Source organism: Trichechus manatus, unplaced genomic scaffold, assembly GCF_000243295.1.
Source record: "Trichechus manatus latirostris isolate Lorelei unplaced genomic scaffold, TriManLat1.0 scaffold00127, whole genome shotgun sequence".
Classification (NCBI taxonomy): domain Eukaryota; kingdom Metazoa; phylum Chordata; class Mammalia; order Sirenia; family Trichechidae; genus Trichechus; species Trichechus manatus.
In genome coordinates, this window is record NW_004444063.1 from 1989140 (window position 1) to 2007018 (window position 17879).

At 46.6% G+C, this 17879-nt stretch overlaps 1 protein-coding gene across 5 annotated transcripts in view; it reads left to right on the top strand.

Moving 5' to 3' along the window:
- Positions 1-8515, top strand: part of TRPC7 (transient receptor potential cation channel subfamily C member 7) — a 182335-nt gene extending 173820 nt beyond the window's left edge. For 3 of the 5 annotated variants that reach the window (XM_004384691.1, XM_004384692.1, XM_004384693.1), the window contains 2 exons: positions 5739-5814; positions 8223-8515. In XM_004384691.1, the coding sequence (XP_004384748.1) occupies positions 5739-5814; positions 8223-8392 (246 nt within the window). In that variant the 3' untranslated portion in view covers positions 8393-8515. The remainder of the gene's footprint in view (positions 1-5738; positions 5815-8222) is intronic. The other 2 variants (XM_004384695.3, XM_004384694.3) reach the window with 1 other exon arrangement.
- Positions 8516-17879: the final 9364 nt, after the last annotated feature.

Consider the following 17879-nt stretch of genomic DNA (forward strand, 5'->3'; position numbering starts at 1 on the left):
TAGGCACAGGCATCTGGCTGCAGCAGGGGGACACACTCTGAGCAAGGCAGGGGGCTGACAGCCGCCCCCGAGTGTCCAGGAGGAAGGCGTGTCCCTGTTCCCTAGAGGGCGTAGGTGAGTGGGTTTTGCTGCCAGACTATGACGAGCTAATGCTGTTGGCTGTAAGGACTAGGAGGGCACCTCTTATTCATGGGCCCCTGTTACAGGTGGCTAGGTGGGGTGGGTGGAACCACCAGTCCTCAGGCCCCTGATCTGCATAGGTGAAGAACCAGCTTAATGGGCAGAGCAGTGTCAAATGTCAAGAACCTGCCACTTCACACCTGAAACAGTTGAAGTTAGAGTTCCAGTATATACCCTTTTGTACTGTGGTAATGAAGGCCTACGCTGTTGAGATGGGCCCACACAAGTCTGTGCAGGGGGAAAGGCACTCAAAGTCCGTGGATCCCATATGCCTGTGCCCAGTCAAAGGAGCTGTGCCTACCCTGGATTCCCAGCTTAGGGGAGTTGGCAGTTTATTTTTTTCCTCTTTGTGTTAATTTGTTAACTCTCCAAGGCAGGGAGAATGACTCCGGGCATGTGACAGATCCTACTTTTGGCCCAGGGGATTCGGCAATTGCTGAAGCCTGTCCAGGACCCAATACAGAGCAGGGAGCGGGGAGGTAAATGGGAGAGAGGTTTTCCCCTAAGCAGGGGGTGGTATTTTTGATCCACACGGTCAGCTGTATGCAAGTACTTATCTTTCGCTGATGAGGGCTGCTTCTCACTGGTTCTGGGTGGCTGTGTAGACTCTCTGGCACCGGGTCTCTCCCAGTGTGGAAAACACTCCTCCCGAACACAACCAATTGCCTGCCTCACTGCTCACCCACAAGCTGCTCAGGCTTGAAGTGCTCAGGGTCTTGCTGGGTCAGGTCTGGCAACTCCTCACTGCTTCTGAACTATCTCTCCCACCCCCTTCCACTCAGTCCAGTTCCTCAACTCTGACTTTGATGTTCAGGGCTCCCAGACTGCCATATATAATCGAATCACTTGTTTTTTCAGGTCTTTGTTGTCAAAGGGTCCACCGGAAGCATCTGACTACACCGCCATCTTGGCACTGCCTCCTTTCATGCTTTTTAAAATGACAGATTAGTACACAGAAGCATCCCAGGCCCCTTTTGACCAGTGGGAGCCAGTTTCCTGCATCTCATTGCTTAAAACATCTTGTACTTCACCTTTTAGTGAAGCTGGGATGAAGCCCCAGCTTTGGTTTTAATTTTGGTTAATTCCCAGATCTGCCCTTTGCAGCTGTGTGACCTTGGAGAAGTCAGCTAGCTCTAGGCCTCAGTGTCCTCATCTGTAAATGGAGATGATAACTTCCATTTCACCAGGTTTCTGGGAGGATTCAATGAGGTCACTTTTGTCAAAGAGGGTTTAACACAACTTCTGGCCTGTAGGAAGCATTCAAAATATTCATTTCTTTTTCTTTTTTTTTAATTGTACTTCAGGTGAAGGTTTACAGAACAAATAGTTTCTCATTAAACAGTAGTACACATATTGTTTTATGACATTGGTTAACAACCCCACGACATGTCAACCCTCTCCCTTCTTGACCTTTTTTTTTTCTTCTTGGTGAAAATATACATAGCCAAAGATACACCATTTCAAAAATTTCTACATGCACAGTTCAGTGACATCAACTACGCTCTTCCAGTTGTGCTGCTATTCTCACTTTAGAAGAAGGTTTACAGAGCAAAATAGTTTCTCATTAAACAGTACACATGTTGCCCTATGACAATGGTTAGCAACCCCACTACACGTCAACACTGTCCTTACTCAACCTTGGGTTCCCTGTCACCAGCTTTCCTGTCCCTTTCTGCCTTCTGGTCCTTGTCCCTGGACTGCTGTGCCTCATTAGTCCCATTTGGTTTTATGGGGCTGTCCAATCCCTGGCTGAACGCTGAACCCGGAAGTGACTTCACCACTGAGCTAAAAGGGTGTCTAGGGGCTATACTCTCGGGGTTTCTCCAGTCTCTTTTAGGCCAGTAAATGTGTCTTTTTTTGTGTGTGTTAGAATTTTGTTCTACATCCTTCTCCAGCTCTGTCCAGAACCCTCTGTTGTGATCCCGGTCAGAGCAGTCAGTGGTGGTAGCCGGGCACCATCTAGCTGTACTGGACTCAGTCTGGTGGAGGCCTTGGTAGCTGTGGTCCATTAGTCGTTTGGACTAATCTTTTCCTTGTGTCCTGTTCTCTTCATTCTCCCTTGCTCCTGAAGGGGTGAGACCAGTGAAGTATCTTAGATGACTGCTCACAGGCTTTTAAGACCCTAGATGCTACTCACCAAGGTAGAATGTTGAACATTGTCTTTATAAACTGTGTTATGCCCGTTGAGGTAGATGTTCCCTGAGAGCATGGTCCCCACAGCCCTCCACCCAGCAGTTCAGTCCCTCAGGGAGTTTGGATGTATCTATGGAGCATCCATGACCTTTTCTTGTACAAGTTGTGCTTGTTTCCCCAGTATTGTGTACTGTCTCACCCTTCACCAAAGATACCACTTATCTATTGCCTATTTAGTATTTCCCCCCACCCCACCCCTACCATCCCTGGTAACCAACAAAGATTGTTACTTTTTGTGTGTAAACTTTTTCATCGGTTTTTACAATAGGGGTCGCATACAATATCTGTCCTTTTGTGATTGACTTATTTCACTCAGCATTATGTCCTCCAGTTTCATCCATGTTATGAGATGCTTCACAGATTCGTCGTTGTTTTTTATCGTTGCATAATACTCCATTGTGTATATGTACCATAGTTTATTTATCCATTCATCTGTTGATGGGCATCTAGGTTGTTTCCATCTTTTTGCTATTGTGAACAATGCTGCCATGAACATAAGTGTGCATATGTCTATTTGAGTGATGACTCTTATTTCTCTAGGATATATTCCTAGGAGTGGGATTGCTGGATTGTATGGTATTTCTAGCTTTCGAAGGAAGTGCCATATCATTTTCCCAAATGGTTGTATCATTTTGCATTCCCACCAGCAGTCATAAGAGTTCCGATCTCCCCGCAGCCCCTCCAACATTTGTTATTTCCAGTATTTTTGATTTGTGCCAGTAATGCGGGGGTGAGATGGTATCTCATTGTGGTTTTAATTTGCATTTCTCTAATGGCTAATGATCGATTTCCTCATGTGTCTGTTGGCCACTTGAATGTCTTCTTTGGTGAAGTGTCTGTTCATTTCTTTTGCCCATTTTTTAATAGGATTATTTGTCTTTTTGTTGTAAAGGTGCTGGATTTTCTTGTAGATTATGGAGATTAGACCTTTGTCTGACTTGTACTGTCCAAAAATTTTTTCCCAGTCTGTAGGTTCTCTTTTCACTCTTTTGGTGAAGTCTTTTGAAGAGCATAGGTGTTTGATTTTTAGAAGATCCCAGTTACCTAGCTTATCTTCCAGGGTTTGTGTGTTAATGGTTATGGTTTATATCCTGTTAATGCTGTGTATTAGGGCCTTTAGTGTTGGTCCTATTTTTTCTTCTATGAACTTTATAGTTTTTGGCTTTATATTTAGGTCTTTGATCCATTTTGAATTAGTTTTTGTATATGGTGTGAGGTATGGGTCCTGTTTCATTTTTCTTGCAGATGGACATCCAGTTTTGCCAGCACCGTTTGTTAAAAAGACTGTCTTTTCCACATTTGATGGACTTTGGGCAAAATATTCGTTTCTTTACCTCTTTTTTTTAACCTTTCTCCCTTCATCTCAGAGGGCTACTCTGTAGGTAAGAAGGCTTATGAGCTGGATCTCACCTACACATATACGATGGAATAATCTAAAATAATCAGTTTAATTATGTTGCACTAAGATACATTTGCTGTGCCAGGAGACTGTGATTATTGTCATAACTATGAAAGGATTCTACCCACAGAAAAGGGAACATATCACTTCTGGTCTCCGGCTTAAAATTTTATATCATAAATATAAAGTCCCTCCAGTTGATGGATCCAGAAACTGAAGAATCCTTCATTCTTGAGTTTTGCCTTGAAAAGATAACAAAATTTTAACTAGACCCCTTAACTTGTGTCAGCCTGAAAGTTCGTAGAGGAAGAATCCTTCTAAATTTCTTATTCAGTAAGAATGGCAGATACTTAGATAACTGGTTTTTGTTTATTTGTTTGTTTTTGTTTTGTTTTGTAAGAACTAGTTTTCAGGACAAAGGTTTTTTTTTTTTGTTTTTGTTTTTGTTTTCTTTCCTATCCAAAGTGAAAGTCCCATAGAAAGGTATATATCCTTGCAAGTTAGGTAACCTGTTTTATTCAGTAGAAGAATGTCAAAGAGAAATCTAGCACTGCAGTTTAGCCACAATATGATAAAATCTGGGCCTCTCTGAGAAGTAACAGCATGAAGGCAACTTGGTAATTAGCTGTTCAGCCTGAAATTAGATCACACAGACCATGGAGCCAAGTGGACCTGGAGCCTGAGGGCTGAGGATGGGGCAGCCCTGGCCCGAATGATCTGAGTCAGAGGCTCAGAGCAGAGAGTTTTACTGGGTTTAATTGAAGTCTTAGAATCACAGAGATGGGACACTCCTCCTTGGTAAGGTCTTCACCATTGAAGGCACAGAGAGAACCACCAGTTGGTGACAGTAATGAGTTCATCCTCCAGCTTTTACATCCCAGAAGTTCACTTTCGTTTTACATGCTGAAAGCTTTTTTTGAACTCATGTAGTCAGAGAGAAGTTAGCAACCTGCTTGATGTCACACAGCAAAGCCAAGGACAGAATTCAGGCCCCTACAGGCTTCTTCAGTCTAGGAAAGGTTGCATCTGTACCATCTGTCCTCAGGTATGAGCAGGTTACAGGGACATAGGCAGGGATGACCAAGGAGCAGGGAAATCCCTGCCTCTTTACCATGCTGCTCATCTCTTGCAACACTCAGAAGTCTGAGCTACCAGAATATTTATAAACCCTGTGATTTCTCAGGAGCCTTGGAACGACTACTGGCAAAATCCAAAGTTCACCTCCTGCAGTCTTCCTTACACTTGGCTCTATTCTTGGTGTCTCCTACATGTTTATTCATGCCTTGTTTTCATAAAGAATGCAGTATCTGCATAATAAATGCAACATGAAGGCCAACTCCTCCTCCAGTGTGACTGACAGTACAGTGTCAGGCATGTGGGATTTCATGGGAAGTGGTGTCTCAGCAAAGCCTTCAGAGGCTTGACTATATCTGTTTCTGCTTCTGGTAGGAATTTTCCAAGCCTGGCCCTGATCTTTGAACTGAAGCACATGAAGCACAACTCTCACTGTCCTCCCCAAGGCATGCAGTTCCACGTGGGCTGGCCTGCAAAGACTTCACCAATATTCCTTCCCAATCGCATCAGTTCTTGAAATAGAAGAAAGGGTTTCAAAGCTGAGGTCCAGAGAAGAGGATGTGACTGGCTGCAGTAACAAAGGAGGTCAGGGTAGAGCCAGGCCTAGGACCCTTGAGCAGATCCTGGGAATCTAAGCTGATTCTCTTTCCTTGGCTTGGCTTTCTGTCACTGAGAAGTATTCTGTTCTTGGTCAGGTGGATATTTAATCCTGAGGGGAAGGAGTTAAGCAGAGAGACTGGCCCAGGTTCCCACTAGCAGAAGACCCCTGAAAAGATGTGGAAGGATCCCCATGCTGACCAGGCCCTCTGTATGTGGGGGTGTCAATGCAGACACCCTGTAAGTTGCCTCTGTGTTGGACCAAGTTGTTTTATCCCTTGTGTTCACATTTCAGAAAATCATGAAACGGCTCATAAAAAGATACGTCCTGAAGGCCCAGGTGGATAGAGAAAATGATGAAGTCAATGAAGGTAAGTGACTGTATTAGTTTCCTGTTGCTGCCATAGCAAAGTACCACAAACATGGTGGCTTGACACAACACAAATCTGTTCTCTTAGAGTTCTGTAGGTCAGAAGTCCTAAATGGGTCGTTGTTGTTATGTGCCGTCAAGTTGATTCCAACTCATAGCGACCCTATACGACAGAGTAGAACTGCCCAATAGGGTTTCCTAGGCTGTAATCTTTACAAGAGCACATTCCTGGGCTAAATTCAAGGTGTTGGCAGGGTGGCATCCCCTTCTGGTGGTATCCCCTCTGGTGGCTCTGGGGGAGAATGTTTCCAGACTCACTAACATGGTTGGCAGAATTTGGTTCCATGCAGCTGCAGGACCGAGGTCCCGCTTTCCTTCCTGGTTGTCAGCTGGGGCCACCCTTAGCTCCTAGAAGCCTCTCTGGTCCTTGAATATGGCCCCCTACATCCCAGAACCAGCAGCAAGGCATCAAGTCCTTCTCACCCTGCCATCTCTGTCACCTCTTCTTCCATCGCTGCATATTTGACCCACTCTTCTGGCCTCCCTCTTCCACTTTCAAGAGCTCATTTGATTAGAGTGAATCTATCCAGATAATCCAGAGTAATCTCCCTATTTTAAGGTCATCTGATTCACAACCTTAATTCCATTTTCCATGTAATTTTAATATGTTCACAGACAGAATACCAAGGATTCAGACATGGACATCTTTGGCAGGGATGGGGGGCATTGTTCTGCCTACCACAGTGATGCCTACATCGAGTCTGCCTCATGTCCCTTGAGTTCAGGATGGCCCAGAATTCCCTTGCCTCCATCTCGTTTTGTGGGCACACAGACAGAGAGTGGGTAGAACATGCACCATTTTCACATTCTGCTACCAGCCCAGTTTCTTTGCAGCTGGCCCCATGCTGCATCAGCTCCAAGTTCTCAGAATCAGAATCACTTGTTAAAAATGAAGATTCCCCAGACCCTGCCTGCACCTAATGAATTGGCATCACTGGGGTGGGCCTGGGAATCTTCATTTTGGCAGCAGCACCAAGTGATTCTGAGGCACACTGAAGTTTGTGAACTATATTATTTTCATTATTTGGGTTATTTTCCCAGTCTGTTTAAAGCAGCTACTCTTAAGTAAAAAGTGGATTATCTCATGCCAGATAACCAATCTTCATGAGCTACCTAGGATCAATACATGCTATCTAGGAACAGCCTCAAGCATGAATGAAGGCACCAAGTTTCCGCCTCACTTGGGCCACAGGGGCTACCAAAAGAGCTTGGTCACTTACTGCCCCTCTGCAACATGGCCCTTTGCTTCACTCTGGGGCATCCAACCTGCAGCCCGCACATCTGCAATGACCAAACTGGCTACAGTGACACTGTGTAGGCACTGAGCACTCCCCACCCCTACTTTTGTGTCTCAAACATAAAATTGCCAAGGTGTAGTGCCAGCAAGCCTCAATCAGTGTGTAATTGTGATTGAATGTGGAGCTATCAGGTTTCATGTCACTAGAATTACACCATGAAACTGGGACTTAGTGAAGCACCTGATTAAAAAAAAAAAAAAAATAGGGGATGATGCATTTGTCAAAGCTCATCACACTGTACCATTAAGATGTTTGCATTATATGTATGTATGTATGTAAATTATTCTTTAAAAATCGATATGAACATGTCTACAGGCAGTGGAGTCTCACTTGGGTCACATGCAGTATCTAAAACATCAAGCAAGAACCTTTCAGCTCCCCTTTGTAGTTTTCTAACCACGTGGTTCACTGTAGAAGCAAAAAGCAAAAGTCCTCACTTGGGGGGGTCCCTTGTCATGGAAGGAGGAGGCAGTAAGCATTGTGGCAGCTTGTATTACTGAGGCAGTGTTGCTGGCATGGTCTAAACGAATCCTGCTTCTGCTTGCTTCTAGTGAGACTAGCCAGCTCAGTGGCTGTATCGACCATACTTGAGCCATTCTCTTCACACACCCAAGAGTTTCTCCTCTCTTTAAGTAACAGCAGAACAAAACATGAGCGTCATGAAAATAAATTTTCCAGTTAACAAATCTGCCTTCCTTGGCTCTGAGACCAACAGTCTAATAATCCTTATATGAATGAGGTGCTAGACACAATTCATGACCCTGATCTTGACTCCTCCATCTACCGGAAACTCTTAACAGAGAGGTTTTCCAGGAATGGGGAGACAGGTGTTAAGTGGAAATATATATATATACACATATATATATGTCTTCTAGTGGTGGGAAGGTGAATAGTACTTAGATCAAAATAGAGCACTCACCCCCTCACCTCCACCCCTGGTGGGCTAGCCCAGCAACCCAACATTCTGCTGGAAATATGAATGCCCCAGATGTACACAGAATGAGCCCCTTCTACCTGCCCATACTCACCAAAAACTCCTCTGTCCTTACAGGTGAACTGAAGGAAATCAAGCAAGACATCTCCAGCCTGCGCTACGAGCTTCTTGAAGAGAAATCGCAAGCTACTGGAGAGCTGGCAGACCTGATCCAACAGCTCAGTGAGAAGTTTGGAAAGAACTTAAACAAAGACCATCTGGGGGTGAATAAGGGCAAAGACATTTAGCAGCCCACATCGGCATCTGTGACTTCTACCAGCATTCCAAGGCCAGGTTGGATGCCTGGCCACAAGCTCGGATGGAGAGGGGTCCCAGGCCCACTCCTGTAGGACACGAAGGGGATTCACTGGCTCATTGTCGAGCAGCATTGTGGCATCTCCAGCCCAGTGGCCTGCCTGGACCCAGAAGAGTTGTGAATCTAGATTGTTTGGTAAGAGAAGCTACCACAGGAGGAGGGGAAGTGCCGGTCGACACCTGTGAGACCTTCACTCCAGCCACAATTGAATTATTTCTGTGGCCAGAGCAGGCAAAGGCCATCCTGGATGCATACACGTGCCCTCCCATTGCACACGGGGCAGCAGCTCTCTGTGTCCTGGGAAGACAAACTGCCTCATCCCACCAGCCCCTTTCTCTCTCCCTCCCCGCCACCAATGCACAGCGTGTGTGCACACACACAGATTCAGACCATCCAAACAGAACCGGGAGGTGACCTGTGATCTATTCTTAAGTGCCAGATGAGAACACAGATAGCCTAATAGCAACATAGTTCTATTTATTTAAAAAAAAAAAAAGTTTCAAAATCTTAAATCAAAAATCGTACTGTAGGTAGAACTGTTTAGAGAACAGCAAAATCCAAATGATGTATTTTTACCTTTATTATCTTGTATTTACTGTTTTTACCTAAAATGGAAAGAAATAAAATTACCTCATAATAGCTTGAGGAGCCTCTGTGGATGTGCTGCCTGAGGCCATCCCTGCATCCTGGGGAGGGGAGTGGGGTGAGGGAGGAGGGGCTCTGGGAGGAGAATGGGGCAGATGTGAGGGGAAAGGGTACCAACCACCTGAATCACACAGGCAGGACCCCCAAGAAGTTATTGGCTCCAGCCTTACCTCCAAGGCCCCTCCTGTCCCCAGACCTAGTGACCCCCAACCTTGCCAAGGTCGGGAAAGAGGCAAAGGAAATGGAAAATTTTCTCTCACCCCACCTCTAAACCTTTCCCTGGGGTTTGGGGTGTGTGTAGGAGGGGGAAGGAGTGTCGGGTGAAATGGAGCCTCACATCTCCTCTCTGAGGGAGGGGCCCAGGTGTGAGTAGGGAGAACTGCCACCAGAGGGCGGCCCAGTACCAAACAATGCCATCCTGAGTTGCTTACAGAAGATGCCACTGGCCCTAAAGAAACACTAATGATAATAGCCCAAAGTATTGAGCACTTCATTCGTGCCAGGCACTGTGCTGAGGGCTCTGCACACATCAGTCCACTGAATCCTCATGGCAACCCTGTGAGGAGGATCAGGGTTACAAATTCAAATGCCTTGCAATTGCCCTGGAAGGACACAGAAACCAAAGCAGGCACAATGCAAGGAGGAAAATATATCTATATATATACTTTTATAATATGCAGTTGTCAGTCGTCCCTCGGTATCTGTGGGGGATTGGTTCCAGGACCCTAGTAGATACCAAAATCCGCAGATGCTCAAATCCCTTATATAAAATGGTGTAGTATTTGAATATAACCTATGCACATCCTCCTGTATACTTTACATCATCTCTAACTTACTTATAATACCTAATACAATGTAAATGCTGTGTAACTAGTTGTTTCATCACAGGTGAAGACTTGCTCTGGAAGGTAGACTTTCTCTTCTCTGAGTTTCTTGAGCTCTTTCTTCTGGGGACACTGATGTTGCCTGGTCATTAGCCGATGCCAGTTCTCCCATGATCTTGAAATTCTTGACGCTGTAGCGCTTTACATAGCTAGCCAGCCAACCCTCACTAGCCTTAAATTCCTTTCTCTCGCTCGCCTCAAGCCCCTCACACTTAGCCTTTGAGGGATTGCTTTGACCACTTAATTGCTTTTGAGGAGCCATTTTTTCACAGAAACAAAGGGTGCATAGAACACAAGTAGCGAACAAACGAAACGTGAAGCGAACAATGTTCAAACAAGTGCTGGAGACAGAGGATCTGTGACATGGCGGGAGGCTATGGTGGGGAATGCCTACACATCACTTCATTCGTGTGGATTCAGCATAGTGCTCAGCATGCAGGAAATTCAAGTTTTGCTTTTGGAACATTTTTTTGTTTTTGTTTTTCCATCTGTGGTTAGTTGAACCTGTGGATACAGAGGGCTGACTGTATACAGACACACACACACACACACACACACACACACACACACACACACACACACAGAGAGAGAGAGAGAGGGGGCGGGGGGACTCCTGTTTCAAGATACATATCTTCACGGACTTTTTTTTTTTTAACTTAACTCTGCTATAAGAAAAACAACAGATCAAATGTGTCATAATAGAACTGAAGTTGGTCTCAGCATTGAGGGATGTGGGAGGGGCTGTGACAAACTAGACAGCCATACCCTACCTAAAGCAGACTGCTGACACTCAGCCCAGTCAATTGTCACCATAAGGAATACAGGTCCAGTTTTGCCAAATCTTCCCAGTTTTCAAAAAAAGCCAATATTTGCTAGGCCCCTGGCAGCCAAGTTGGGCAACTAAAGAAGAGGCTCCTGAGATGAGGGTCCACACCTGGGCCTTCAAAGCCCAATCTGGACACCACAAACCAGTGCTCAAACAAGACAGAAACCAAGGCAGGCTGAGGGTCCAATGGGTATGAGGCACATTCGCTATGTGTACAGGATGCTCCACAGAGCTGATGTGTCAGACGAACCCCACAGAACACCAACAACATTTGCTGATAAAAGTCACAATTCACGCACCTTGAAAAGTGAAGGAAGTGTTAAAATAAGACCTCCCCCCTATGATTACATAAACTGTGGCCCAAGGTTTTTAATCTGGGGTCTGTGTGAGGGTCCATGTATGGGTTTCAAAGAACCTACAAGTCCTGAAACTATTCATCCAATGGTGTGCTTGTCCTGGTGATGGTGAACTATTCAGCGAGGACCCCTGTAGCTCTCATCAAACACTCACAAGCACCCACACACCCCCAAAGCTGCAGATATGTACTGAGGCTCTTGCCAAGCACTGGGCTGAGACAATACACATTGTCTCATTGTGTGTCCAGTGGGCTCCTTTTTAAGCCTGGACTCTGAATAGGGAGGCTGAAGAGCCATGGATTTATCCGGGGACAAATTATCAATACTTCTAGATTTCCTTTCAGATCCCTCACTTATCTTTATCACAATGCTAATAAACACTTCTGAGATGCATTATTCAACTTCCCTATCTATCTTCAACCAGAGGGAGCTGGCAACTCCATTTTCAAGCTGTGGGGCACCCTTTTCCTATCAAGCCTAAGTCTCAAATTCCTTCCTTATGGAGATAAAGGAAAAGAAGTCATTAAAAACTGGAAAAGTAAACTAGCACCATCCATCAGGCCTTTGATGCTGTATCTGGGGGTGAAGGTAGTCCAGGAAAAGATTCATCACTGCCAGATGGAAGTAGGGGGCAGGAGGAGGGCCCCTCTTTTTGTGGAGGGCTGTGGAGAGGCCGCAAAACTGAGGGCTGACAGAGCTCTTCAGCCTGGAGCCTGGAGCCAAGCTTAGTGATTTTCCAGCCGCTTTTCTCAGTCACTCTTCCCCATCTCCTTTTCCGGCGGTGATATTAGTCAGCCCAGACAGCAGCCATTGGGGAAACAAAGCATGAGAATGAGGAATGGAATCTGAGAGATCCCCCCCCTTGAAAACTTCACGGACACCCCCAAGACTTACACCCTTCCCAGAGCACCCTATCTATCCCCTTGCAGCACTCAGCACACTTGTCAGAATTTCATGTATAGCTTTAATGTATGTATTTAATTTCTTTCTCCACCACTCCAGAGAAAGCTCCATGAAGGGATCTGGGTCTATTATTCATCACTGTGTACTGGCTCAGGGCCAAAGAATCGGCATTCCATGAATCACTGCTGGGCCCTGTCTGGACCCCAGTTTTCTAACTACCCAGGCCCTAAAAAATCTTGGTAAATCTGTGGAAAATGCTAGCCATGCCCTGCTGCACCTCAGCCCAGGCTCAGCTGAAATGTGTGGCCCCAATTCCTTTCTATTCACAGCCTAGAGAGAGGCCCAGCTGCCTTTTACCCAACATACCACACTGTTTACTACTGAGTTTCTTTAGACTTTGTGCCTGGGCAAAACAACCCCAGCAGAAACCAGTGGAGGGTGCTGGTGGGACTTGGGCGTGGCAGGCCCTGTCCAGGTCCTGGGGTACCCAATGGTTAAACAGTGAGCTCTCCAGTGACTTGTCACCTTCTGATAGCTCATAATAGGACTCAACAAACCCTAGTGACATGTCCCCGGGCAAAAACCCCCAATTAGTCCCCAGAGCTGTTCCAAAAGGACTTGCTTTCACACACTTGAGAAAGCACAGCTGCCCTCTGCCCATCCGTGATTGCCTCCCTCCCTCCTTCCCAGCAAGGTCTGTAAGACAATTGGCCAACACAACGCAGGCTGGGGGAGATTTCCTAATGAGGGTCCACTAAGCAAAAGCCTCTGCAAGCAGCTGTGGGCCTGGCATGGCCGTAACAAGACACCTTTGAGTCCTCGTGTCCCAAGGAAACAGAGACACCTTGCCCTGTTCGGGAGCACTCAGCATCTGGTTAAAAATAAAGACCTCATATGCCCCATCACTCCTCAAAGTGCTCATTAATGCCTGTTTTCAGGCACAGAGTTTGAGGGCCTCCAGAGGCTGGCAGGAATTAGGAGTTTTGATCTGCTGAGGCAGGGAGGCACGCCTCCATTCTACGTTTATCCCATCTCTTCCCTTCATCCCTTGAAGGGTGAAAGTACTAGAGGGAAGGAAATCTAAAAGAGACATAGATGGAAATCAACTTGTGCTTGTTACCCAGGCAGTGAAACCATTCCTACTCTGGTTCTGCAGGTCGAGCAAGTTCCTGAGGTTAACCCAATCGCCCCATGCTCAGGGAGATGAGGCCACACGGGGCTGGGCCATACTGTAGAAATACTGAGTTTTTCCAGGTATTTCTCCCTTTGCTTGCTCAATCCAGTTGAGCAGCTAGGATATTCTATGCCTTTTGCTTTAGGGAAGAAATGACATACAGTACCAGTAACCGGTTGCCATCGAGTTGATTTCAATTCATAGCGAACCCATGTGTGTCAGGGTAGGACTATGCTCCATAGAATTTTCAGTGGCTGATTTTTCAGAAGTAGATCACCAGACCTTTCTTCTGAAGTGCCTCAAAGTGGATTCAAACCACCAACGTCCGGGTGAGTAGTCAAGCGCTTAACCGTTTGTGCCACCCAGGGACTCCTGCACCACATGGTGGAAGGCAGAAGAATACAAAGGTGTCCCAGGCTTTCGTTTCCAAATGCCTGAGTCCTTTCTTAGTGAGAAGATTGAGAGAAGAATCAATAAGTCTGAGAGAAATGGTGTTTGAAGAGCACAGGGCTCTCCCTTACCCCAGAAAAGCTTTCCTCAGAGAGGAATGGAGGTGAGGTCATGAGTGCAGAGATGCCAAGGCGGCCTGGGAGAGAGGGCCAGATCCAGAGGGGCCCTCCTCCATAGAAGAAAAGCTCCCCCTGATGCCCACAGAATGAGGGACGGGGGAAGGCTACCACCTCCCCTAACCTCCCTAATCCAGTGAGGACTTCCAAGCAGACAGCCCCTCCCCCAGGCCCGGGTGGTATAATAAGGAAGGGAGAGGCCTCCCCTGAGCTGAGGCATGGGCAAAATTTAATCTCATTACATTAAGTTTAAAAAGTGCTGATTTAACCTCCTCAGTGGGTCTGAGTCAGAAACAAATGGGTCACACAGAGCCTGCTTGTCTTGACATGGAGGCAGCATCAGTACCGCCGACTGACGAAGAGGTCCATTTCCCGTAGGGCTGACAAGTGGAGACTGCCTGCTGCCATCCGCCAACTCCACACACAGCCAGGTCAACACCCCACCTCACCCTGAAAAAAGGCAAAAGAAGACAATTTATATATTTGAAATATAAATTTCACAGGACAATTTTTGGTCTCTGAGTGCAGGTTCAAGTACTTGTAGGGTAGACAACACTTCTAACTCCACCACTTCCACCTCCACTGCCTCCAGTGACTTTCCATCCAAGGATAAAGCAGGAAGATGGCAGGGGCAGAGGCTAAGTGGGGAGAGAGGAGGAGGAGAAGGGAAGGAGTATGGAGTGTGCAGGCTTGGTACTGACTGTGGTCCCTTCTCTGGCTGGTAGCAGATGTTACCCTACCCCACCCCGGCATGGGCTAGGCACCTAACCCCAACCCAGCCAATCAGAGTACCTAGTTCTCCTGGAATCCACACCAGACCCAAGCAGCAACAATCATATTCCTTCCTCGAGATTTATATGTGGACAGCGAGAAAGAGGAGTCCTTTTTCCAGGAGAGCCACTGAAGAGGAGAATGTGAATCTGGGACACCACTAGACACTTCCCTGCCACATGGGAGGAACTGTCTGCAAATGAAGTCAAACGGAGATGAGAAATAGAGGGGACAGGGGAGAAGGGGGTGGAAAGAGGAAAGGAGAGAAGGGAGAAAAGTCGGAGGGAGAGGAAGGGGCTTTGTGATTGACCGGGTCCAGCCAGTCCCTGACATCTGCTTCCTGCAGCTTTTACTTGATCTGGGAGCTGATCCAGAAGCTGCCTCAGCTTCACCAACAAACAAATTCCATTTTTGTCCAAGCTAGTTTGACTTGGATTTCTGTCATTTACGTTCTCAGAAGTTCTGATGAACACAGAAATGATGCTACGACTTAACTTTCCCCACCCTTCGCCTGGGGCTAGTTTTGAGTATCTACGGTTAGAAGAGAGGTCCAGAAACTGCCAGGAGCATTTTTCTTGAAACTCGGTGAGATTTGGGACAATGGGTGAGGGCCAGGATCTGGTTAAACTGTTCAAGCCAGAATCTACAAGATGGAGGGCATAAGCAGGGCTGCGTTGGGGCCAGGAAGGAGTGTCTCAGGACTGGGGAGAAGAGCCTTCTCCCTGCCGCTGCCCAGGCTCCAGCTTTGGGAGAATCTAGAGTCAGCACACTGGGCATGAGCACCAGCATTCTGTGATGGACAGTGGTCCCAGTGGGGCATCTCTCAACAGCTATGGAGGCACCAGGTTATGGGGAGGCCAATGGGGAGGCAAAGCAGAGACGAGGAGCAAGGCAGCATCATGGTGACTGCAGTTGTCACTCTTGTTTGTGGGTTCACCTTTTGAAGACACCCAGAAGAAAAAAAAAACAATAGACACCGTGAGAGGGACCAACTTCTGTCAGGTGAGGTTCTCGCTATAAAGAGGAAAGGTAGTCTTATTTGGTAGGTACAGGTGGTGAAGCAGACTAATCAATTTACATAGATACAGCTCAGTATTGTATTTTAGGTCTTCTGCTGCTTTCTGTGATTATAGATCATTGAGAGTAGTGTGAATCCCAGCAGTCAGACCACTGACTCATAGGGTTTTCAGACTGGTGATGCCAGTGGGGAGCAGTGACCACCCAAACCTGAGTTGATTCTTCCTTGGAGGAAGAGGAAGTAACTCTTTGGGTCATTTCAATGCTAAAACAGAACACAGCCCCAGAGTCTCAGGCTCAGCTCAGATCAGTCAGAGGGTGGATACTCAAGCAAAATACAGCCCTTAGTGCCTTTGTAATCTGCAGCACTGAACCAGAAGCCCCCAAATCCTGTTGAGCCCCACCGAACGCGAATGTTCTATTGAGAACTGAGGCTGGATTTTCAGACACAACACATCTTCATTTAAAGATGCTCACAGCATCATCACTGTCTGTCACCAGTCATGTGAACAAAATGTGTATTCTGTGTTTCTGTAAAGGCCACGGGGGCGTGGGCCTGGGTGTCTTCTCATAACATTTCTCCTTCAAGGACACACTGACGTTTTAGATGCATCCTGGGACTTCTGAACCTATGTCCCCAAGCAACACCTCAGAGGTGAATGATTTCCATTGTGTTGAGCCTGCAGGGAGAGGATGATATAGATCAGTATTCTAGTCACTTTGGAAAGATTTTCAATTTTTCTCCCAAAGGGTAGAAATGCCATTTTCCTGATTCTTAAAGCCTTTCCAGTCTGTCCTCCTCCTGCATACATATGACATGAAAGATTCAGCCTGAGGTGAAACATAAGGGACACCTTCTGGAAAGCAGAACAGTTTGAGACAAGAACACAGATGTGTGAGGAAATCAAGGGAATTGTCATTCACCACACAGCCTACAGGTGCGTCCACCCACAGGGTCATGGGTCAGGTAACTGGGTAACTCTAAAGAGACCAGAAGTGTGTCCCACGCCCACAGAGTGTTGCTGATCATTCTTGGTACTCCACTGCATCGTCAGGGATGAGGAGGGGGATTTGGAGGTAAGAACGGGATCTGGGCCCGTGTCTTAGTTATCTAGTGCTGCTATAACAGAAATACCACACGTGGATGGCTTTAACAAAGAGAAGTTTCTTCTCTCACAGTTCAGGAGGCTAGAAGTCTAAATTCAGGGCACCAGCTCCAGGGGAAGGCTTTCTCCTTCTGTCGGCTCTGGACGAAGTTCCTTGTCACCAGTCTTCCCCTGGACTAGGAGCTTCTCAGGCACGCTCTGCTCCCAGTGCTGTTATCTTGGTGGTATGAGGCCCCCCATGGCTCTCTGCTGGCTTCTCTCTTTTATATCTCAAAAGAGATTGGTTTAAGACACAACCTAATCTTGTAGATTGAGTCCTGCCTCATTAACATAACGACCTCTAATCCTGCCTCATTAACATCATAAAGGTAGGAGTTACAACACATAGGAAAATCACATCAGAAAACAAAATGGTGGACAATCACACAATACTGGGAATCATGGCCTAGACAATTTGACACATGTTTTGGAGGGACACAATTCAATCTATGACAGCCCCAAACATCTAGCACCCAGATGCAAGGGAAGAGGAGGGGGAACCCCAAATGTGCTCCTATATGGGACCATCACCAACAGAGACCTGGAGGAAACCCAAGGAGATGTGAAGATGTGGAGGGAGGCATTCATGGCTTCATCTTCATAGCACCTAAGTGCTATGCTATCCGGAGGCCTCCTTCAGAAAGAGAAGGCCAGGCTGATGAGCAAGAGGCAGCATCTGTGTGAAAGAGCTCTACTCCTTCAGGGAAAATAATTGTGAAACTGACTGCCCACGCGGCCTGTCTGTCTCCTTACAGGCTGGGGGCCACCCAGTGCATAAAGTACCAGGGGCACAGAGCAAAGAGGAGCCTGGATTCTGTGTGAGCTCCCCATTTCATACCACAAGCCTCCAAGAACAGGAAACGGCAGGGCCAGCAGCAACAGGTGTCAATAGAAGGAGATGTGTTGTTTCTATTTACCAATAAACACAAATGCCTGAAATGGGTGGCTGCTGTTCTATGCTGGGAAGTGTTTGGGTGCCTTCCCAAAAATGGGAAATAGGATTGTAGTAAGTCTTAACGTTGGTGGCCCTCAATGAAACATGCTTCCCAGTATTCACATCCTTGCTTATTCCTCTCTCACATTAACTCTAGTTTCATCCTGCGACTTGCTTTACACCATGGAACACTAGCAA